At 51.0% G+C, this 24,562-nt stretch overlaps 1 protein-coding gene across 3 annotated transcripts; it reads right to left on the bottom strand.

Annotated features, from left to right (window-relative positions):
- Positions 1–122: 122 nt before the first annotated feature.
- On the bottom strand, positions 123–19,508 carry ASB13 (ankyrin repeat and SOCS box containing 13). 3 transcript variants are annotated; one of them, XM_078871367.1, is made up of 7 exons: positions 19,238–19,500; positions 18,142–18,195; positions 7,207–7,397; positions 6,650–6,800; positions 6,345–6,479; positions 5,714–5,905; positions 123–5,273 (listed from the first exon to the last, which is right to left on the bottom strand). In XM_078871367.1, the coding sequence occupies exons 1-7, from the start codon at positions 19,260–19,262 to the stop codon at positions 5,146–5,148; spliced, it is 876 nt and encodes a 291-aa protein (XP_078727493.1). In that variant the 5' UTR covers positions 19,263–19,500; the 3' UTR covers positions 123–5,145. The 3 variants fall into 3 exon arrangements, with proteins under 3 accessions (XP_078727493.1, XP_078727491.1, XP_078727492.1); XM_078871365.1 differs by having other exon boundaries at positions 123–5,905; positions 19,238–19,508; XM_078871366.1 differs by lacking the exons at positions 18,142–18,195; positions 19,238–19,500 and adding an exon at positions 14,042–14,671 and having other exon boundaries at positions 123–5,905; positions 7,207–7,394.
- Between the last annotated feature and the right edge of the window lie 5,054 nt (positions 19,509–24,562).

Consider the following 24,562-nt stretch of genomic DNA (forward strand, 5'->3'; position numbering starts at 1 on the left):
CCGGTGGATTCGAACCATGAACCCTTGCCACGAGTGGCCGAATGCGTAACCACTAGCCCGGTGTCACCGTCGACCACCACTTACTGGGCCGCCAATTGTTTTGCTACAGTATTTGCTGTCTGTGGGGTTGGAGTGGTGGTGCAGCGGTTAGCGCACTGCGATATGAATCCGGCGACCCGAGTTCCATTTCTAGCCACGGCTATAATCGGTGGCGGCGAGTATCATCCAAACCATCCTGGGGCCCTCCTCCACCTCTTCACAAAGCCGCACTGCGGACCAGAGTGGTGAAGTATGGTCAACTCCCCCCTCTCCCCATAACCGGCACATGGCATTGGTGAGGCCTTCATCCAGGAGTTGATTCTGCTAGAGTTTGCTATCCAGAGGTCGATATCCAATTAACTCCACAAAGCGCTGTGAATAATAAAAAATAATTATGAAAGAGTAATTATTCATATAAGCGTAAAGTGCTGTTTATTTGATTGCAAAATGTTTGTCAAGCTTATAAATTGATACGTGATACCACCTCGAAAAAAACAAATTACCCTAATTGATAATCAAGGCCAGGACGTGATGACTAACATCTGTGCCATTCCCCCCCTCCCAATAAATGCGCTTTAAGAAAGAAGCAGAACATTAGGAATTGGGTTTAAACAATGATACAGAAATTCACATTTTATTTTTCAAATCCTCGAACGTGTCTTCCACTAACCCAGTAAACGTGGAACCGTTGGGCCCAAGTTGGCCCAATCACATGACAAAGTTGGCCCAATCACATGCCAACGTTGGCCCAATCACATGCCAGCGTTAGACCAACGTTGGGCCAAAGTTAGACCAACATTGGCAGTTTTTTCTGGAAATTTCAATATGCAACGCGATAAGTCCATGAAATTTCTGCCACTCTAAGATCCACAGCTGAACACTTTCGCAATATTCAATCACCAGTCGATTGAATCTCGTGAAAGATACTCCGGGTATATAATAATACTAATTATAAAGTACAGTAGAACCTCGGAGGTTGAACGCACCAGAACTCGAACAAATCGGTGTTCAAACGATATTTCCGAACATTTTTTGCCCCGGAAACCGAACGAAATTCGGAGGTCGAACGGGCAATCTCGACTTGAAAGAACCTGTACGGCTGAGACGCGTATGGCCCAGCGTGCGTGACGCTTGCCCAGATAAAGGTTTTGCCGTGTGAGAGGCTCAGTTAACACGGAGCTCTCACCCAGTGCAGACCCGCAAAACATCGTTCCTTAACCTTTTCGTTAATTTATTTTATTTTAGTGTTTTTTGGTGTTAATCCATACACAATGTTTTTTTTTGTATAATTTTATGCATGTAATTACTGTAAACTTCGTGTAAAAATGCTTTATAATGAGAGATTTAATGTGCGTGGAACCAATTAATGTCATTTACATTCATTCTTACGGGGAAAACTAATTCGGTGTTCGAACAAATCGGTGTTCGAATGGCCTTCTGGAACGAATTAAGTTCGATCTCCGCGGTACCACTGCAGTTCGGTGACCGTACGTTGGCAGTGGTGCACATCTGCTATGAAGGGCCATTGCCGGAAATGTCGCCTATTATATTATTTCCATTTTACAGCCACAGGATTATAGCCGAACGTGTTATTGAATACCAGAGGTGTGGACTCGAGTCATGTGACTTGGACTCGAGTCAGACTCGAGTCATGAATTTGATGACTTGCGACTCGACTTGGACTTGCATAACAATGACTTTGTCCCACCTATGAGATGTGGACTCGAGTCATGTGACTTGGACTCGAGTCAGACTCGAGTCATGAATTTGATGACTTGCGACTCGACTTGGACTTGCATAACAATGACTTTGTCCCACCTCTGTTGAATACCGTGTAGTCCATCATCTCGTTTTGCGTCACACTGGGACCCATATCGAACAGCGAGGGTCATTTTGCCTATAAACATCTGGCAGTTCACCAGCATTGCTTCAAGCGCGCACATCTGACCGATTCCGCTGCTAATGAGACACTGGATGTCGAAAACCGGTGCAGATATTCGCTCTTATTGAATCAACGCTGCTGCTAAGACGCACTCACAGAAGGCCGTGCGGCCAATGGGATGTGCAAAATAATACTTTTATTTTTAATGCTGAGACAAAAATATGGGATATTTAGGCCAATTATTCATTTTGTTCATGATAATCTTCACTATACAGCTCGATGATGACGATGGTGAGGTGTTTTATAAATGTATTGTAGTGTACTCCGGCGTGGCCCAAAAGTCAGGACACAGAGCTTATTTCATTTATTTTAACACTGGCATTACAACATATGTATTGTTTATTCTTTACGTTATTATTGTATCCGTTATCATTATTAATTCTGTTGGTTTTCTTCCTTTTCAGATGGCGTTTAAAAATGAAGCGGAAATTGACATTAACAATTGATGAAAAGGTCAAAGATGACACCTGCAATCTTATAAAAAGTGCTAAATTCATTTCAAAAGACAATTCACGTGGACACTAATGTTAATGGGAGTCAGTTTGAGCATCTGTTACAATACATGAAACAACCCTACGTGATTTGCTGAAATAAATATAATAACTCTGTGTGCCCTGACTTTTGAGCCACCGTGTATATAAATAAACCACACTAATCAGACGACCCCCCCCCCCCCCCCATTGTTTTCTTTTTTAAACACGTGGATCAATTGCTCGCACGTGTAATCAGAATCCCAACTGGCCGAGTCTCAAGACACTCTTTCAAGAGGGTCCTGCTCGGGAGTTTTAGACCAAATCTCTTCCAATAATGTTTGACCCTGAACGCTGCCCTCACGGGGTGGTCAAAAACTCTTGAGAAACGAACACCGGGAGCTCAATACTTGTTACGACTGTTATTATTATACTGGTAGGAACCTCCTGGTTACACCAGCCCACAGGGGATTATTGTGTCCGTCGTGCAGGGAGGGGCTGGGTGGGGAGGGAGGGGCTGGGTGGGGAGGGGAGGGTGGGGAGGAGCTGGGTGGGGATGGTGGGGCTGGGCGGGGGGTGGGGCTGGGTGGGGAGGGGCTGGTCACCCCGTGGTGCCCTTATAAAACTCAACGTTTAACCTACTCACGCCGGCTTGTGCCCGCCCTCACAGTCGGGCATATTTGCGGAATACACCACGCCGCCGTTGACCCTGGCCATTGACCGAGCAACCCAACGTTCCTACCAGCTCCTTCCGCAGGACAATGTGTTTATTATTCCACCTGTTTACCCACGAAAGTCTCGACTCTCTTTCAGGAGGCTCCTTCTCACGTTTCACAGCAGGGGGCGATGTTGCTGCTGCTGCTGCTGCGTGATTTCAACTGAGGAATGTGCAGGTACATTTTCCCAGCATTGAGGTGTTTTGCCGGCGTGTGTATTTTAGTGGCGAGGTGGGGAGCGGTGGTGCAGTGCTCAGCACACTGCGCTACGTACCGGGTGGCCCGAGTTCGATTCCCGCTCACGACCAATAACAATGGCGAATATCTGAGCCGGTCCCGGAACTTCCCAGTACCTTGTGTGGTGTATAAAACCATTAGCACTGGAGAGACAAAGGCGGCCGGGCGTGTTGTTGGCCACCTATCCCCTTGTGTCCTAGATAGGGTCTTAATAGATTCCTGCTAACAGTACTTGCCCCAACAGCCTATTGAAGGCTATACGGGAAATCTTTGTGTATGTGTGTAGTGTGTGTAGTGTATACATATACAGCACAGAGGTCACGTACATCGCACACACAGAGCAATGACCACTGCCGGCAGAAAAACAAACAACGATTGCTCCTATGGATTGACAGGGCCCCACCATAGGAATGTGGAATTCCTCCGGCTTGGCAGCCGAGATCAGTGTCACCCAGTGTCCATTTAGAGCACGGTGGGGGCGTTGTGGGCAGTGGAGGCGGTGAAGGCAGGTGGGGGGAGGGGTAAACTATGAACAAAATTCATCGACGTTGGCACGACGTTGGCACGTTATCGCGCCGCCAATGTCACCATCGGCGGCGCTGGGACGGATCGGCCGACGCGCTGTCGGCGGCGGCGGCGCTTCGTCCGTCACCTCGAGCCGTGAAGTGTCTCGGCTCTCTCGTAAATGCCGCACGACGCCAAGTGTCCGACCGCCGGTCACGCGACCAAACCGCCCCCCCCCCCACACCGCGTGCAAGCGTTTGCGCACAGACCGCGGCGCAACCCTCGTTTTCTACAGACGTCCACAGAGCCGACCGTTCACGTATTCACATATCCGCCCGCCTGGGGTCCCCAGCCGATCGAATACGCGGCGTTGCAATGCAACGTTACGACGACGATGATGGCGACGATGAACGTACCACGGTACCGTCTCCAAATAATTTTGGTCGTTTCCGCGGCATCAATCAATAAAGATGATCGTTAAACAATCCCTGTCATGATATATTACTGTATATATTTATTTTACTTCTGTAATAAAGAGAAAACAGATTGGATTCTCAGATCGAATCGCGACCACTGATCGCTGCGAGGACTTACAGACACCACCGCTACAGATCCTGTGCCCCCTACCGTTTCGACCCCCCCCCACCACCATGTTGCGCCATCCCTCGGCTGGACGCAGCTGACCAGCGCAGGCGACCACCGTTTCCTCACCGTGAGCATGTTCTGTGGTTCTGTGAGCTGCATGGTGAGCGAGGGCGGCGTGGCCATTGGGGAGCGAGTGGTTCTGTAATCTCGCGGTAAAGCGAGCACGGTGAGGAATCGGTGCTGAGCGAAAGGACGATCGATTCGGTGGTGTGTGGGTGATTCTGCGGGCTCCTTGGTGAGGCGACGGTGAGTGCATCTGTGATATCCACGGTGAGCAAACCAGTGAGGAGACGGTGGCGGTGAGTGGGTGCCCCCATGGTGAGCGAGTGGTCAGGGGGTGGTGGTGGTGAGTGGGTGCCCCCATGGTGAGCGAGTGGTGAGGGGGTGGTGGTGGTGAGTGGCGAACCACGTGGGTTAGGGGGTAGGTGAGGTGGTGGTAATGGTGAGTGGATCTCGGTCCTGTGGTAGCGAGTGGCGAGGTGGCGGGCCACGTGGGTTAGAAGTCGGTGCGGTGGAGGTAGGTGGTTGTGAGTGGATGGCCCGGCGGTGAGCGAGTGGCGAGGGACTGTGGTGAGTGGCGGGCCCGTGTGGGTTAGGAGTAGGCGAGGAATTGCCTGAGCGGGCGAGGCAGCGGCAGCTGGGGCAGCTGGTGCAGGCGCTGGGGACCCAGGAACCCGCGCACAGCCAAGCGGCACAGCTGCAGCAGCGGCGAGGGGTGTCCTGCACAGCGCACAGGACACACGCACGTACACACACACACGGGACACGCACAAATACAAAGATACCCCACGAAGCCTAAACAGGCTTTTGGGGCAAGTGTTGTTAGCGAGCACCTATGTAGGCCGGCACAGCACACGAGGGGGTGTGTGGCCAGCACCACGCCTGACCGCCTTTGTCTCCCCCGTGGTGATGTTTAAACACCGCACCACGTACACAATGGCGTACAAATGCAAAAGAATGCAACACATTTATCAATAACGCTGTGGCCTTAACATGAGAAACACATAAGAGACGATGGTACGCCGATTCGGAAGCAAGGCAGGTGCTGCAAGAGTTGATGGTGGTAAAGATGGGAGGAGAGTGGTGGTAGCGATGGGAGAGCGGCGATTGCGACGGCAGCAATGGGAGGGCGGCGATGGCCTGGGCCGGTGGCCCCGTACTCTCGTATCGCGCCAGCTGGGCCCAGCACGGCGACCCGGCGGGGAGGTAGTCGCTGGGCCGGCGGCCGCGGTTGTCACGGGCGTTGACGCGTGCCCCGAACTCCACGAGCAACTCGAGCAGCGCCGCGTCGTGCGTGCGCGCCGCGTGGTGCAGCGCCGTCTCGTGCAGCTTCGCCGCGTTCACGTTCGCTCCTGCGTGTGGGGGGGGCGGTGCCGGGGGAGGGGGGCAGGTCACAAGCCAACGCCTGAGTGTGGAGATTACTGTGATCGTGATGAGCGCAGTGATATTATGGCGAGTGATCATGGTGAGTGTGTGCGGTGAATGCCCACGGTGATCATGGTGCAGATAGTGGTGACTGTTGTGGTTGTGGTGAACAATCGTGGCGAGTGCGTCAGGTGAGTGGTCAGGGTAATCGCGGTGATCGTGGCGATTGTGGTGAGCGATCGTGGTGCGTGTGTGGCGTGAGCGATCTCGGTGATCGTGGTGATGGTTGCGAGCGATGGTGGTGAGCGATGGTGGTAAGTGCGTGTGCCGAGCGATCGCAGTGATCGTGGTGATGGTCGTGAGAGATGGCGGCGAGTGCGTGTGGCGACCGATCGCGGTGATGGTGGCGGCGCCGGCAGCACTCACCGGCGTCGAGCAACGCCCGCACGCACGTCTGGTGCTGCTTGTAGGTGGCGACATGCAGCGGGGTGCCCAGGTGGCAGTCGTGTGCCTCCAGGTGCGCGCCCGCAGCGATCAGCAGCTGCACACACTCCACACTGCCTGCATGCGCAAGGGGACACGGGGACACGCGGGGAGACGCGGGGACAACGGGGACACGCGGAGAGAAGCAGGGAGACACACAGAGATACGTGGTGTTGATGGCAAGGCGCTGGCAACGCGGTGGTGGCGCTGGTGGTGCTGGGGGTGGCACGGGGGCGGTGGTGGCGCACCGCCAAGGCAGGCCTCGTGGAGTGGCGACACGGTGAAGATGGAGAGGTTGACGCGAGCTCCGTGCAGCAGCAGCAGCCGCACGCACTCCAGGCTCCCCGAGGCGCACGCCTCGCACAGTGGGGTGCTCCCGTCAATGTTACGAGCCTCCACCTGGGGGGAGGGGGAGAGGGTGGGGATAGAAGGAGGTAGGTACGGAGGGGGTGGAGTTTATTTTGTGGAACCAGGCAATAACTCCGGACACCGGCATAATTGACAAGGGTGTTTTTAGGCGGGTCACCTAAAAACACAAAAAGACAATAAATTACAGCAACGAAGCAACACGAAATTGGAGCAAAACAACCAAGTAGAAATCAGAGGATAATAGGAAGTGACGGAGTTCTGGGTTAAGTGAGAGGTCATCTTTATCGTCATCGTCACGGCTGACATGAGGTCACTGCGCTCGGGAATCTGGGCGACCACAGAAAACATTGATTTAATCGTCTCAGCTCGCCGGGTCGGAGGTCGTTGTTGTTCAGATGATGCCGCGTGCCACCCCCCAGCTCCCTCCACCAGGTACCTGCGCGCCAGCGGAGAGCAGCATCTGCGTGCAGAGCGCGTGTCCGTTCTGGCAGGCCTCGTGCAGCGGAGTCACCGAGTCCACGGTGACGAGGTTCACGCAGGCGCCCGTCTCGATCAGCCGCTTCACCTGCAGTGCGCGGCCCAGCGACGCCGCCTCGTGCAGCGGCGACCGGTCGGCCCAGAAGCCTGCTGGCGCCGCGCCCGCCGCACCGCTCGTTAGAACGACGGTGGTCCGGTCGTTACGAGAAATAAATCAACGTATCGGGGGTTACTTCTCGAGCCCGCTGCTCGTCGGGGTGATGTGCGGCCGTGGCGATGTCGCGAGCCACACCACGACCGATATCGCTCGCCCCATCGTGAATCATTTTGACATCAACAGGCTGGTACATGTGGACCAGAAGTTCAGCAGTGGCTAGACAACGGCACGTGCAGAGTAAAGCACAAAAACTAAGTAAACGTCGAATTGAGTTCCTGCTGCTCAAACGAGCACAGAGGCATCGGTGCTCCATCTCCCGTTTACGGCCCGGCTCGGCCAGTGGTGAAACTTCCACATTGGTACGGTGGGGGACACGTCTCTCCATAGGACAACCGCCGCTTACTTCTGCACAAAAGCAGTATTTTATCCACCCCAGAGGGATGACGGGCTCAGTCAACTCCCCAACCAGGATGTGAACTCGCAACGTCTTCAGATTGCCGGCCGCTCGCTCTGCCACTCAGCCTGCTGGCCGGCTATCGTCATCATCATCATGGGGGGGGGGGGGTGGGGGGGTGTCCAAACCTCCAGACCCCACGGGCCACCGACAAAGAGCCACAAGATCACACGCGACCTGCACACGTGGGGTGTCCACCAGCGTTATTGCAATCGGTATTATCAGCTCCGCCAATCGGTGAACTCGACACCTATCGTCTATAGACACATGTAGCCAATTATCAGCTGGAGCACGGATGCCGGTTGGACCGTGGTTACATCACAGGATTGCGACAGGCGGCGACGGCAGCGGCATGGGGACGCGTTTCGTCCGGATTGACCACGTCGGATGAAGATGAGAGCCGATTTATCATTTGTGGACCGAACCACGGTGCCTAATAATGCAACCAAATTATCTTGGGCACATCGTCGTCATTCCGACTTCGTTGATTTCGTCTCGTCACAGTCGGTCACGCGATGATCTCCGCTGGGCGAACGTAGTCAACGCCGTCACTTTCCTCCGACCGGAGTCGCCGTCGACTCAAGGAGAACGTGCCGAGTCGGCGGATATTCCCGTGCGGTGCGGGGGGGGGGCTATGTGCCACACCCAATAACCCCACTCGGTAATCACCAACGCCATCAAATCGTCGTGATCATCATCGTCGTCGTCGTCGTCAACCACGTGGTCACACTTCCTGACTCTACAAGCCGCGTTACCAAAACACTGCTGCTGCTGCTGCTGCTGCGGAGGTTTTTGTGGTTGCGCTGCACGGCTCTGCGATGTGTTTTCGGGTTGTGCCGCCACGTCTTGTTGTTGTTTGGCACCACGTCCGACGTTCCGCTCCACATGCTGACAGCTTCTGTACGAATGTAATCGATATTTACAGATTAACTGATGCATTGCTTCACGCCAAGCAGGCATCTAAACTCTGCCGGTTGGCAATCATGGTGGCTATGCACATGGCCTGTGTTATTCCAGCAGAAGGCAGTACAGGAAAATGCTGACCCCATCTGTTCCATCTGTATGGGATAAGAGTGTTGCCACTTCAGATACGTGCGTTTTCTCAAGATGGTTTCCTCCCATAAGTAAACACTGAATTGGCTGAAAACACCTTAATATATAGGGGATCGCGGAGCTGCGGCAATCGGTAAACGCCGGCGTCACAGCCTGGCTGCTGCTGCCCTCCCAACCGCCGCCTGCGGCTCAGTGTCGCGCCTCTCGAGTCGTCCTCTCTACGAGAGCGAGCGGACAGCGGCGCGTTACCAGTTGAAATTTGTATTATTAAACCAGGACAATGAAGAAAATTTGTCAACCTCAGTCAACATTTTAAAATCCTGTTACATGCCAGAATTCCTGACACCCCCCCCCCCCCGTACGTCAGGTATACTTTTGCGGGAAATTCTATCCTGAAAATGTGGCTTATTTATGGATTAAGTTGACGGTTTGACAGACAATACCCGTAACGTACTGCACCACCACCGTCCGAGCGTGTTGCCGAGTCAGCCCATCCACATACGACCGACACCACCGCGGTATTGTACAAGACCGTTTCTCCTTTATCTTCTTTCAAGACGGCCCAGCCAGCGTGGACGGAGAAGCCCACAGAGAAAGCTTCCACCAGCAGTGGCCTGAGCGAGCGATCGCAGGGCTGCACCGACTCTCCCTCGCCAAGAGAGGTGGGCACAAATGATTTATATATCTGAATTGCAAAATACTGGTTGGTTGGTTGGTTGACGTGCCAGTCCCCAAATCAGCCGAGTGGTGTCAGGAGAGCGGGAGGGGGCATAGCCACCACTCCCCCTCCCCCCCCTTCTAAATTCTAAAATACAAGTAAATTTGATACAACTGGTTTTGCAATAGTTGTAGGGGGCTGGACACAACGCGACAAATGGTAGAGTTGAGCGATGGGCGTCTCGGCCATTCCTCTCGCACACAGCGGGTAAGTAGAGCCAGGGCAGAACGTGCAATAGACACGAGCAGATTGAGACATCGCTCCTTCTGTCTAAGATGTCAAACTCGCGAGTTCTTACATCGTTAAGTGTCCAAAACGTCCGTCCCAAGCCACAACAAGGGCACGAGGTGCGGTGCTCGTCTCCATTTATAACCCAAGGCATGTCCATTCCACATTATGATGGCCAAGCACAGATAGCCTATCCATATGCACACCAATGGAGACTTTCACCAAAACTCTGTTCTGTCTCCACATTTTAACGTATACATTTTTTTGTTCATTGGTCTATATACATAGGCTTTTCGGAATAATATTGTTCAGTGGCAATATTGTTCAGCGCCTATTGTAAAAAAATTATACTGCTGGATTATATTGGTCTGGAAAGCCAAACAAATCGATGGGTTAACAAAAAATATTTCATTTATTTGGGAATCGGATTGTGGGAGGAGCCGGCAGTGGCTTGGAGAGGTCTTCCATCAGCAGCTGATTGACCATGGCTGATGTTGATGTAGACTGTAGAGCAACAGCTATGATTTTACTTGAAGGTGGTCAATCAGCCAGATAATTGCGTCAGCAGCAGCAGAGTGGTGCATCACGGCTGTGATTATGCCTCCCCCTTCGTATCTGTGAATCGGGGCGTTGAGTCTGTGTTAAATTTCGATCTATGTTACACGTTCCACAGCCTCTGTTCTGCGTGACCGCAGTTGTACACAGCGGGCAAGTTTTTAATTGCTCGATTTTTTTGTTAATTTTACCCATGGCTGATGGCGATGGTACGGTGAACGGAGTTCTGCTGATGTCCCCCACTCGTGCCCACCGTGCTCTCCGCAGACAGCGGCGCACCGCGAGTTTAACGATGAAGACTTCCCGGAGGGTGGCGTGAGGGCTCAGCGCATCGATCTCTGCTCCGCCGTTAATCTTAATCCGCCCTTTCCGGGATCTCGCGGCTTTCGGGTTTTATCGTTTCCCAAACGCAACCACCGCTGACAGAGAAGCATCCTCGCGTCGCCCCGGCGACATCACCGGCTCGCAAATAGCCGATTACACCACTTCCCACCCCAATTCGGCGTTTCGTCACCGAGCCGGCTTTGGGCCACCGTCATCGGTGACAAATCGGGGACATCATCATCGTCGTCGTCGGCAGTAGCAGCAGCACCAATCCCCTGGCGGTACAGGTGGGGGACCGTGGGGGAGGAGGAAAGGTGGAAGAGGGAGGTGAGGCATGCGTGGATGAGGTCATGTTGACACCACTTGCAAGATGACGCCTCCTTGCGCCATCCACGTGGATCTCCTTACCACGTGCGGTTGTCAAATATAATGATTAGTGACGGCAAGCATCGTTAGCTGCCATTACGATTGCAATGGAATCGCTGTACAATTAAAACTGAACCGCGAATACGATCGATTACCAATGGCAACATTTCCAGTTGTAATATTTAAATTAAAACTCGGATGCTGAGCACAGGCTCAAAAAGGCCTAGAAACGTCACAAGGGAGCAGCAACAAACAGCACAATGAAAATTGAATTGAACGAGGTGATTATGATAAGAACCTGGGGAAGGAAAAAGAGGCGATGGGAGGTGAAGTTCAAAGAGGGGCAGTGCAAGGGATGACACAGAATGAGCAGCGAGATGTTGTACGTCTTGCTGCTTGGGCAGCCCCCGTGAGGTCATCAAATCATCATCAGCCATGGTCAATCCACTGCTGGATGAAAGGCTCATCACATCTAATTATAGACATGATGTACAGAGCATCACACGTACCGGTCATCAGCCATGGTCAATCCACTGCTGGTTGAAAACCTCGTCACGTGTACTAATAGACATGATGTACCTAGCACCACATGTACCGGTCATCAGCCATGGTCAATCCACTGCTGGATGAAAGGCTCATCACGTGTACTAATAGACATGATGTACCTAGCACCACATGTACCGGTCATCAGCCATGGTCAATCCACTGCTGGATGAAAGGCTCATCACGTGTACTAATAGACATGATGTACCTAGCATCACACGTACCGGTCATCAGCCATGGTCAATCCACTGCTGGATGAAAACCTCGTCACGTGTACTAATTGACCGTTACGTGCCATCACACGTGCAGGGAAAGTTGGGCATTACGTGCCAGAGGCTGCCACACACACACACGCGAGGCGGGGGTTGTATGGGGTACTGAGGCAGAACACTGTAGGGTATTTATACTGGCTCAAGTCGCCGTGTACCGCAGAGCGTGTGCTGGGGTTCTTACATCACCAGCGTGGTGAGCTCCCCGCGTAAACAGCGGCAGAACCACGTGCTCAGGCTTACAGTGGCAAGCAGATGACACAATGATGATGATGATTACTGTATTACAATTTTGATATTTGATTATGAGACTGATGATCACAGTTATATTTGGTGATGGCACTGATGATGTGTGGTGACTGTGAAATTAATGATGAAATTATTATCATTATAAATTATGAAATCGATCGTGAACATTGGTGATGACGGTGATTGGAGATGGTGATTATGAAATGATTGGTGGTGATGTTGGTGAATTGATTTACGAGTGATAAAATTTGTAATAATTGGTGAGTAAATCCAAAGGCTGGTGATGTTAATACTACACTCTGCCGATTTAAAATAATTATAATGCAAAATGCCGACGATTTCGATTGTTGGTGACAATGAAATGGGTGACGATGATGTCCATGCTGGCGACTGATAGTTTTGCTCCTCGTGATGCTAGCGGTGATGGTGAGATCGGTGCCGATTGACGGCTGACCGTGGTGAAACTGAAGGTGATGTTACTAATGTTACCGTTGCTGATGATGATGATTACGGTTCAACATTACCACCACCTTCTTGGTTCTTTCGGTAAAGTCACGTAGAATGGAAATAATAAAATAATAAATAAAAACACTATATTATTATATTAGTGTATTATTTTATGTTTTCTTTTTATTATTTTTTTATTTCCATTCTACGTGACTTTACCAAAAGAACCAAGAAGATGAATCCCTGCAGTCACAAAAGCTTTAAATCGAAAATTACCACCACCACCATCATCAAACACACAAAGACCCCCCCCCCCCACCGTGTAGCCTGTAACAGACTGCCTGGTGCAAGTGCTGCTAGCGAGCACCACGCCCGGCCGCCTTTGTCTCTCCCCAAGCGGTGATGTTTAACACGTCGCAAACAGCCAACTCATTTGAGGCCGAGTGGAGCTAGGGGGGGGGGAACCCAGGATGTGAACGGGACACGAACTCGGGCGGCCGGGTTAACCGCTGCACCACCGCTCCCCTACACCACCATCACCACCACCACCATCATCACCATCACCATCATCACCACCATCACCATCAACCACCACCATCAACCACCACCACCATCAACCACCACCACCATCAACCACCACCACCATCAACCACCACCACCATCAACCACCACCACCATCATCACCATCATCACCACCATCACCATCAACCACCACCATCACCACCACCACCATCATCACCATCATCACCACCACCACCATCATCATCACCACCATCACCATCAACCACCACCACCATCATCACCATCATCATCACCATCATCACCATCACCCACCACCATCATCACCATCAACCACCACAACCATCATCACCATCATCACCATCAACCACCACCACCACCATCATCACCATCACCATCATCACCACCATCATCACCATCATCATCACCATCACCACCACCATCACCACCACCACCATCACCACCACCACCATCATCACCACCACCACCATCACCACCACCACCATCATCATCACCACCATCACCACCATCATCACCACCACCATCATTACCACTACCATCACCACCACCACCATCATCACCACTACCATCATCATCACCATCATCATCACCATCACCACCGCTACCACCACCATCAACCACCACCACCAACATCGACCAACATCACAATCACCACCACCACCGCTACCACCACCACCACCACCATCATCATCACCACCAACCACCATCACCACCACCATCATCGACCAACATCACAATCACCACCACCATCATCATCACTACCACCACCATCGACCAACATCACAATCAGCATCAACAACGGCAAGCAAGGCCCACGCAGAGCCTCCAACAACAACAGCAGCAGCAGCCGCCCTGTCTCTCTCTCTCTCCTTCTTCCCGGACTCCTCCTACCGATGTCTCCAATGGCCGTAGCTCGCACGCCGCTCATCTTCGCGGGGGGGTGTGGGTTGTTGTTGCTGCTGTTGTTGTTGTTGTTGCCCGCCCCCCTCTCCGGGTGACAAGCCAAGAGACGACGAAGAAGGTGGAGGAGGAGGAGGGGAGACCGCGGGTTTCGCTTCGCCGGTCCCGAGGTGAGCGAGCCGGCAGGACACGCCGGGTCACTCACACGGGACGCGTGTGAGTGTCTGTGTGTTTATATCTGTGTGTGTGTCTGTGTGTTTATCTGTCTGTGTGTGTGTGTTTATATCTGTGTGTGTGTTATATCTGTGTCTGTGTGTTTATATCTGCGTGTGTGTGTCTGTGTGTTTATCTGTCTGTGTGTGTGTTTATATCTGTATCTGTGTGTGTGTTTATATCTGTATCTGTGTGTGTGTTTATATCTGTATCTGTGTGTGTGTTTATATCTGTATCTGTGTGTGTGTTTATATCTGTATCTGTGTGTGTGTTTATATCTGTGTCTGTGTGTGTGTTATATCTGTGTGTGTTTGGGCCTGAACGACAAACCGAGCGAAAATGGATCCGCACGCAGCCTCAGACATCAACCACGACTCCTCCTCCTGCTGCTGCTGCTACTCCCTCTGCCGACAACCACCACCCACTCCACCACCACCACCCACTCCACCCCACCACCACCCACTCCACCCCACCACCACCCACTCCACTCCACCACCACCCACTCCACTCCACCACCACCCACTCCACCACCACCCACTCCACCACCACCCACTCCACCACCACCACCCACTCCACCTCCACCCACTCCACCACCACCACCCACTCCACCACCACCCACCCACTCCACCACCCACTCCACCACCACCCACTCCACCACCACCCACTCCACCACCACCACCCACTGCAACCACCACCCACTCCACCACCACCACCCACTCCACCACCACCACCCACTCCACCACCACAACTACCACCACCCACTCACCCACTCCACCACCACCACCCACTCCACCACCACCCACTCCACCTCCACCACCCACTCCACCTCCACCACCACCCACTCCACCACCCACTCCACCACCCACTCCACCACCCACTCCACTCCACCACCACCCACTCCACCACCACCCACTCCACCACCACCACCCACTCCACCACCCACTCCACCACCACCACCCAATCCACCACCACCCACCCACTCCACCACCCACTCCACCACCACCACCCACCCACTCCACCACCCACTTCACCACCACCACCACCACCACCCATTCCACCATCCACTCCACCACCACCACCCACTCACCCACTCCACCACCCACCCACTCCACCACCCACTCCACCACCACCCACTCCACCACCACCCACTCCACCACCACCACCCATCCACCCACTCCACCACCACCCACTCCACCACCACCCACTCCACCACCACCACCCACTCCACCACCACCCACTCCACCACCACCCACCCGCTCCACCACCACCCACTCGCTCCACCACCACCACCCACCCACTCGCTCCACCACTACCCACTCTCTCCACCACCCACCCACTCGCTCCACCACCACTACCCACTCGCTCCACCACCACCACCCACTCGCTCCACCACCCACCCACTCGCTCCACCACCACCACCCACTCGCTCCACCACCCACCCACTCGCTCCACCACCACCCCCCCACCCACCCACTCGCTCCACCACCACCCCACCACCCACCCACTCGCTCCACCACCACCACCCCACCCACCCACTCGCTCCACCACCACCACCCGCTTCACCACCACCGACCCACTCCACCAAAGACAAAGATCCCCCGTATAGCCTTCGCCGGAATGGCGGGGCAAGTGCTGTTAGCGAGTAGGCCGGGAAACGGCACACGAGGGGGTGGGTGGCCAGCAGCACGCCCGGCCGCCTTTGTCTCCCCAGTGGCGATGTTTACCACACACCGCACCGGGAACTCATTTGAGGCCGAGTCGACCTTGGGGAGGCCCAGGACCGGTTCAGGGAATCGTCGCCGGCGTTGGCCGTGAGTCGGAATCGAACTCGGGTGGACAGGTTCGTGGCGCAGCGCTGGTGAATCATGGTTATAGATAGTAACATAGTAGTGGTGGTGGTTATAGCCAGAGGTGGGACAAAGTCATTGTTATGCAAGTCCAAGTCGAGTCGCAAGTCATCAAATTCATGACTCGAGTCTGACTCGAGTCCAAGTCACATGACTCGAGTCCACATCTCATAGGTGGGACAAAGTCATTGCTATGCAAGTCCAAGTCGAGTCGCAAGTCATCAAATTCATGACTCGAGTCTGACTCGAGTCCAAGTCACATGACTCGAGTCCACACCTCTGGTAGAGATAGTGCTGGTTATGGTGGTGGTAATGATGGTGGTGGTGGTAATGATGGTGGTGGTTGTGATGATGGTGGTGGTGATAGTAATGGTTTGTGATAGTAGCGATAGTGCTGGTTATGGTGGTGGTAATGATGGTGGTTGTGATGGTGGTGGTGATGATGGTGGTGGTTGTGATTATGGTGGTGGTGATAGTAATGGTTTGTGATAGTAGCGATAGTGCTGGTTATGGTGGTGGTAATGATGATGGTGGTGGTTGTGATGGTGGTGCTTGTGATGATGGTGGTGGTGGTGATAGTAATGGTTGGTGATAGCGATAGTGTTGGTTATGGTGGTGGTAATGGTGGTGGTGGTTGTGATGATGGTGGCTACCATTCAGCGGCAGTGATGGTGCTGATGGTGGTTGATAGGTTAGCGTCATGGAACATTTGTTATGTATTTAAATGTAATTGTCATCATCAACAATTATCATCAACAATTGTCATATAGTACTGTCGTAATACACAGCAATTTAGTCGGCATGATTAATAATCACATGCTGGAAGTAATTCGTCCTTCCTTACGACCTATGCATGCAACATCAGCCATTAAGAATAACAATGAGTAACAATGACAGTACCATTCATGTGGCAGGGATGATGGTTATTATGAAGGTGGTGTGTGAAGCAGGGACGTGAGGTCAGGGGAGGCAGGGGAGGCAGAGCCTCGCCTGTCATACTCCAATGAAAATAGCTGTTACGAAAAAAAAAGAATAATCAAAAAAATATTAAGATTTTTCCACTGATCTGTCTTAAAAATGTCATTTCTGTACGATTCCAATAATTTTTTGTCAAAATCGCCAAATTTGCGGAGCTCCGCTGCAAATACAGGAAGAGACGAGAGGTGAGGCAGCGACGAGCTCAGCCTCCCCTCTGATTGCGCAACCCCTCAGTAACTGGATGGAGCGCGGGCAATCAGCGCGTGCCTGTTACTGTCTCAGTATGTCACCAATGTAATGTTTGTAGACCCCTTCATTTCATGTCCTCGCCTTCCACACTCCAGGTAACTTATTTCACGTATGTGTATAAAGATATTTAGGCTCGCTGGTCTCGTCATGAAACTGCAATGAATAAGCACCATGGAGGGGAGGCAGCTATCACATCTGCCTCACCAAGGGAGACGTGTCTAACACACCCCCCTCAGTGAGGACACGCCCCCCTTGGTGTGTGAATCTGGCTCTGACATTAGCCAGTGCCTCCCCAGCCTTTGACCTCACCTCACGTCACTGCTGTGTGAAGTAACAGTTACAAATTGTCACCGACGGTATAATCAGCTGTCTCAATTGGGACCATACTATCCATTGAAATCATTGCCCCCTACTGGCAGACTAATGCCCACTCTTGCAAATGAGACTCATCCTGGACTCACCACCTGGTTAAACAAAATTAACCTCACGAGTTCATCCTCAAGATCATCATCATCATCCGTCGTCACGAACTTCAATTTCCTATTCAGCATCACCGTCGTCATGACATTCACCGGCAGTGAATCGCCATCGATTTAAAACTTTCACCATGGGGAAATCGTAATACAGGAATAATACAATTTAGATAAATAAATTAATCGATAATTAATGTCATCATCATAATCACATGGTGACCATTTAATCATCAGTCAATTATAATCGCCAACAGTAATCACAATTCAACCATTAATAAGTAATATTTTAAAATACTTTTTTTTAAACACGCTTTTATGAAATGTACCGTACTCGTAATGGCAGAACTCCACGACTTCAAGAAGTGGCCCCGAAGCTTGCCATAACCTAAGTGGCCGTGGGAAATTACAGCCAACGTCAGTTGAGCGTGGACAATTAGACCCAAGCCGAAACATAACATATAAAAAATAATGTTTAAACATTTCTTTATATTTTTAATGATAGAATATCGTATTGTCATCAGTATGACATAAGTATACCAAGTTTGCAGTCGATACCACATTGGGAAGTGGGTTAAATTTGAGTTACAAGATTTGAGGATACGACAACAACAGTGAGTTAATAGAAAGCGTGTAAAAAGATTGTTTATTTTTTTAAAGATAGAATATAGTACTGTCATCAGTATGACATAAGTATACCAAGTTTGCAGTCGATACCACATTGGGAAGTGGGTTAAAATTGAGTTACAAGATTTGAGGATACGACAACAGACAGAGTGAATTAAATAAAGGCGTGTAAAAAATATCACACGTGGAGGCAGGGATACGCTGATGTTTGACTGACAGTACTAAATCTAACACGTCATCAGCACTGGATGTATGCAGAGGCTGCATGTTCTATGTTTTATTCACTGCTGGATTTCGGTCTACGTGTCCAGTCCAGTACATGACCCCAGTGTACATGAGTGTCATAGAATGTATACTGTACAAGATAGCTGTAACTTGCGTACACAATTACTCTGCAGTATTCCCACATCGTGTCCCTGTTGCCACGTGCACGTACAGTATGTAATCATTCTCTATCTCCTGCTGGATATCGTCACGGACGTATCCAGTTTGGGAGATGTGCAATGTGTGGCGTCAAGTTGTGGCATCGTGAGACCAGAGTGGACTGTCGCCGTCACCAGACAGGCAGGTCCTATCCACTGCAGGAGGAAGACCTCCTCCCCCCCCCTCAAATCCGTCGCCATCCGTCGGTGGCGAGGTTGTGAGATGGGATGGCCCAGCTATGCAGCAGCGGTTCATGCATCACTCGCCACTCATGTTAGCCGTGGTCGGGGATCGAACAACAGTTCAGATGGGGTCTCTGATAGGAGGCAGCGAAATCGAACTATTGTCTTAATTAAATACATGATGAATTAGCATCTCACCGCGGTGACGAGGACATGTCATCATCTTCCTCGCCTGGTTACGCAGAAACACGTGGGTTCGATCCCGGATCCTGGCGATGTCTGTTGTATATTTGGAGGTCACTCTCGCCCCGTGGTGGTGGCTGTGTTGATTGTTCTCTCCGGGTTCCTCCGATTTTGCCCCCCACCACCACCTCTCCACTTAGAAACATGCGTTTCGATTATTTGTCTGCTGCTATAAATTCCCACGTGCGACGATGATGACTTTAGCCACTATCGATGAGCTGCTAGCCGTCACGTGTGGCCAGGTCGTCTCTGAAAAAGAGCAAGGTGCCTAGTTGGCTTTACCTGGTTTGAAAAATAATAATAGTGTATTGTTTAGTTCGGGGGACGCCGGGAGAGGGGGGGGGGTAAAAACATCAGATGTCTCACGCACGTGAGATTCGCGGGAGCAGCAGCTGTCGACTGAGCGCGTGGGAGGAGGGAGAGAGCACATTGTGTAGCCCTGACGGCGCGTCCGCAAACTCAACCTAAATCCGAACACAGCACATGGCCCCTGCGCGCATCCACGTGTTTCCAGCGATGATGACAACAGCCACTTCGCACTCTGCGGGGGGGAGGAGGTGGGGGGGTTGTGTGTAGTGGTGTGGTGGGGGTTGATGGGAGGGTGATGGTGCGGTGATGGTTTAGGCCATTGGCAAGTTAACTAATTGCTAGCAGCACAGATGGAGGCGAGAGAGAAATGCCTCCTATCAGAGAGAGAAATTAGTGAATAATAGTTGGAGACTGCACGCATACAGACCATGCTAATGTGGGCAGAGATAGAGACTTTCCATAGACAGCATGGGGCCCCGGGTGGTGTACAGACAGATAGATACGACACCTATCACCATGTATGCCATGGGGCTCTGGTGGTTAGTAGGGACAGAGAGATGAAGTGAATGTTATTTTGAGACTGTACTAATCACACCGTGTTGTGCCGGTAGTTTATCGAGTGAAAACTTCACCATAGACGCCACGGGGCTCTGCCAGTGAGTAGGTAGATAGGCCAGAGAAATTGAGTGAATAGTTGAGGCTGCACGAGGGATGATTGACACTAGGGGGCGCTGATTGCAATTGTATTATAAAAATAATTCCAGACAGTCTTATTATTTTAGCATATGAACAGTGACACGTAAGTAGAGATAACAAGTAGCAGACAAACCCAAATACAATTCGCTCCACCTCTCTGGTCTCCTATTATCTCTGCTATGAAGAAGGTCCATTGCCCGGAACGTCTATCATATACACAGTCTAGTTCTTTCAGGCCCAATGAGGTGTGAACGAGTTTGTCGACTTGATCTTGTTCGTTGTGCTTGTGCACCACTGCCAACGCAGCTGCAGCATTGCCACAGAATCTTGCTTCCCTCCGATGGAACGATTAAATCATTGTGTGTTCTATGTATATGCGTGTGTGGGCCTCCCCTAGGCCGTTTCAGCCTTAAATGAGTATGCACCTGATGCGGTGCGTACACATCAGCACTGGGGAGACAAATGCGGCCGACCACCACCCCCTCGTGTGCCGGGAAAACTTTCATAGGCGCTACTCGCAAACGTGCGTACGCATGTGTTGTGTGTTGGTGTCAATGTGTCAATGTGCACCTATCCTGGCACAGGCACTGTGGTGAGGTCACCGTCGCTTCGTGGCAATGGCAGTAGTAGGTGTGCAGTGTGTGTGTGTGTGGGGAGAGCGGTGGTGCACTGGTTAGCGCTTTGTACTTCGAACCCGGCCACCAGAGTGCGATTCCTGACCATGGCTAACATCGGTTGGCTACGTGCGGTGCGAAAGAAGTTCAACGTACATTCATCAGCGGCGAGTGATACCTGAACCAATCCCGGGCCATGCACCTCCCTTTTGTCGCCAATTGATTTTCCAAACGTCCCAATGCATGCAGGACCCTCCTGAAAAGTCTTCTCGTGAAGTCTGGCGAAACAACTCCCACGAATGACACGCCGTGGGATGCATGTATGTATATTGAACTTCTTTCGCACAGTACGTAGCCGACCGTGCTAATCGGAGGTGCGGGATGGCCGTCATCTAGCCGCAGATTGACAGGGGCCTGTGACCTTACCACAGCCACCCATGGTATTGACGTGGTACAAACCCAACCCGCCATTCTTTCTCTGCGTGCCACTGGAATAATAACACCGACATGGCTAACAGCAGTAGGGGGGGCAGATTTCAGCACCCCCTCCCCCCCTCCACGAATCGATTCAATAATGAATTATTTTTGGAATCTAATTCTTAACGCGTTGTTTTTGTGTTCTCTCCTTGGCTTTATTTTTCCTGTTATGTTCATATCATTCGCATATTATTCGCATAATCGTTAATAATCTATTCTCACATGCATGATCCGATTGTTTTTTGTTTTCATTGATTTATCGCGACACGTCTATTGCTTAACAGGGCAAAATCAGTTATTTTTTAAATTCTGACTTCTGCATCAAACCCACTCGTCTAACATTTGGGGGGTTTTTGGGCCAAAAAATATATATCAGATGAGCTTGATTACGATCAAATATTTCCGTATGGCACAGAGTTTCTACTTACAATTACCCAATTGTCTGTGAAATAATTTGAGCACAAGGTGAGTATGTCTTTAAAATCAGGAGTCAGGTGGTCCTACCTGCCAGTCGAGTTCAAACACTCTTATCACTTTTCCAAAAGCCACATGCAGAATAAACCGCACACATCACCGCACATCTCACCGCACATCTCACGATTTAGCCAGGTGTTGTAGTAGGAGATGGGTTTCCACCCCACCCATGCGAAGCCACACACTCCTTACTAATGGAATCAGCCAAACATCTCGGTGTAGCAGCACCCTCTTGAAAAAATAAGTCTTGAGACTCAGGCCTTCCTGTAAAATGGTATGCACTGTTGTTTTTAATGAACGTGAATTTTTTTTCCCCCCCCCACATGTCTGCAAGTTTATTTTTGCAAATCTCTGTGCCGATTTGTGTCGCGTTCCTTGCTTGGTGAAGTCGTCTGGCCGTCTACCCAGCCGCATGATATGGACGGGCGCAAGGGCACAGCGCAACTTAACGTTGGTAAATGTCCCCGACAAACCGCGTGTTTGTGAGCGGCCCGTTCACTCGTTATGACCACGGGGAGGAGAGTAGATGGGACGGGCCCGGCGACACATCACACAAACGCACAACCTTGCGTGTGTCAACGTTTACCGTCGGCAATATTTTTTTTATCATTTCTTACATTTATTTCAATTTATATTAATAAGATCTATATATTTAATTGTGGAAATATATAGTAGATATCCTGATTTACAGTATGTTTATTGGATAACGCGTGTACTATTTACCGTTACATCTCGTCAACAAAATTAAACAATTTTTAGTTTGAATTGTTGGACGGCGAGTTTTTGTATTTTTTTTGGGTCTCAATTCTCTCACGTATTGTGACCGGCGGGGGCAGGGGGTGGTGATGGATGACATCACACGCGGCTCAAAGACCAAAAATCCCTCCACTCATTGCGAGCAGCAGAAAAAGTCACGCGGCTCCAAGTCCCAAAAAACCACATCGATGATGTCACGTTGTCCGATTTTTGGGTCAAACGGTGGCCTAACCTCCCATCCCACCCCTCCCCACCGTTCCAAACCCCACAGCCTCACCAACTCCACTGACACACGTGGTGAGGGTACGTGTTTTGTGGCGAGATTAACGCCAGCCAGTATGCAAAGCACCAACGCATGCACGCTCGCACTACACACACACACACACATGGACTACACACACGCACAGGCGCAACGGGTGGGTTGTGCCGTACAGCGCACCGATGCGCCGCCTTGGGGTCGTGCCGCACGTTGTGTGGCGCGCCGCGGCCAAACATTTCGCCCCACGTGCCGGCAGGAGCTCGCTTCACGAACCGAATTGTTTGGGCCGCGACGAGGCATTCGCCATCCAGGTTTACGCAACCGATTTTATGCTTCATAATTGATTTTTGAGGCGGAAATCCGCGTGTGTAAAAAATGTTGTGTCGTACACCCTTCCTCCATCTGACACAGCCAACCGGTGGTGCTGCTGATGCAGTAATAAAGTGGCCACATTTCGTCGTCACGTGACAATTTTATTAATTGGATGTATCGGGTGGAGGAGGGGTATGCAACACATTTTTACTGATACGATCTGATCCAAAATCATTTACGAATCGGGTTACGTGGCTAACGATGAAAAATGAACGCACGCAGCTTGGACCAAAGTCATGGTTTCAGCAGACGATGGCGCCGGTGGTCAAAAAATAATGACGAGACAGCCAAGGGTATGGGACGTGTCCCAGAGGACGTCATACCAAGAGGAGACGTGGCGATGAAATCAGCTGGTGTGCAGGTGCTGGGTGGATCATCACATTGCACAGTCAAGAGATATCGATGGTAGCTGCTTGTGGGGAGGCCTTCATTCAACAGTGGATAGACCTCGGCTCGTGGATGACGATGATGATGGCAATTGCTAAGTCTATCTGGCAACAAAACTTACACCTTTTTTACGAGGAGTCATGTTTGCATAGACTACAATACCTGCAGTCATAATGCAAACAAAAAACATAACTCTGATAATGTGCACTGTCCTTGAAGTTTATTGGTCCACACCCGAGACAGCTTTCCTTAGAGCCTAGTCTCACATGGGTTGGACCAAAAGGTGCATTATGACTGCAGGTATTGTGGTCTATGCAAACATGACTCCTTGTAAAAAAAAGGTGTCAGTTTTGTTGCCAGATAGAAGGGTAAAAAACCAATTATCATATTTGTTACTGGCAAATGAGGTTCCAATGGAATTGCTAAGTCGTTCACTTAATCCCCATCATTACTGAATCATCAGGCCCTGAAGAAGGCCCAAAACGTGGATCGAAACGTCGGATATCGTGCCGTACAACACAATGGTCCAACCTGAAATCCGAGTGGAGAGCTGTACAGGGAGACCGTGTATTCATGAAAAAAAGAATAGTGGTGCATCAAACATCAGCTCAAATTTAATCGCAATGAGCAACTGCTGTTACCCATGACAATACCACAGCAAGGGGAGTAAATTCAAAGATGTAAAGGGCGCCACGATAGCGAGATATTAAATACCTCGCCTGGTATACAGGAAATCGTGGGTTCGATCCCAATATTGACGCCCGTATATTTGGAGTTTGCATGTTCTCCCCGTGGTCGCGTGGATTTTGTCCAGGTCTAATGATTTTTGTTTTCCTTCCAGATTTAGAAACATGCGTTTAAAGCATTTGGCTGCAAAACATTTCCACATAAGCCACTTTGTTGAGTTTCTGAAAAAGAGCTACGTTGCTCAGTGGG

Source organism: Lampetra fluviatilis, chromosome 32 (assembly GCF_964198595.1).
Source record: "Lampetra fluviatilis chromosome 32, kcLamFluv1.1, whole genome shotgun sequence".
NCBI classification, from domain to species: domain Eukaryota; kingdom Metazoa; phylum Chordata; class Hyperoartia; order Petromyzontiformes; family Petromyzontidae; genus Lampetra; species Lampetra fluviatilis.

Bases quoted from the DNA above. Each gene is read 5' to 3' on its own strand.
- ASB13 (XM_078871365.1), bottom strand. From the start codon at position 19,262: ATGATGACATGTCCTCGTCACCGCG. The intron at 7,398-18,141 runs GTACGGTACATT...GCGCGGCGCCAG, and splicing joins GTGGAGTTCTGCCATTACGA to CAGGCTTCTGGGCCGACCGG. The intron at 5,906-6,344 runs GTGAGTGCTGCC...CCCCACACGCAG, and splicing joins GCGGGCGTTGCTCGACGCCG to GAGCGAACGTGAACGCGGCG.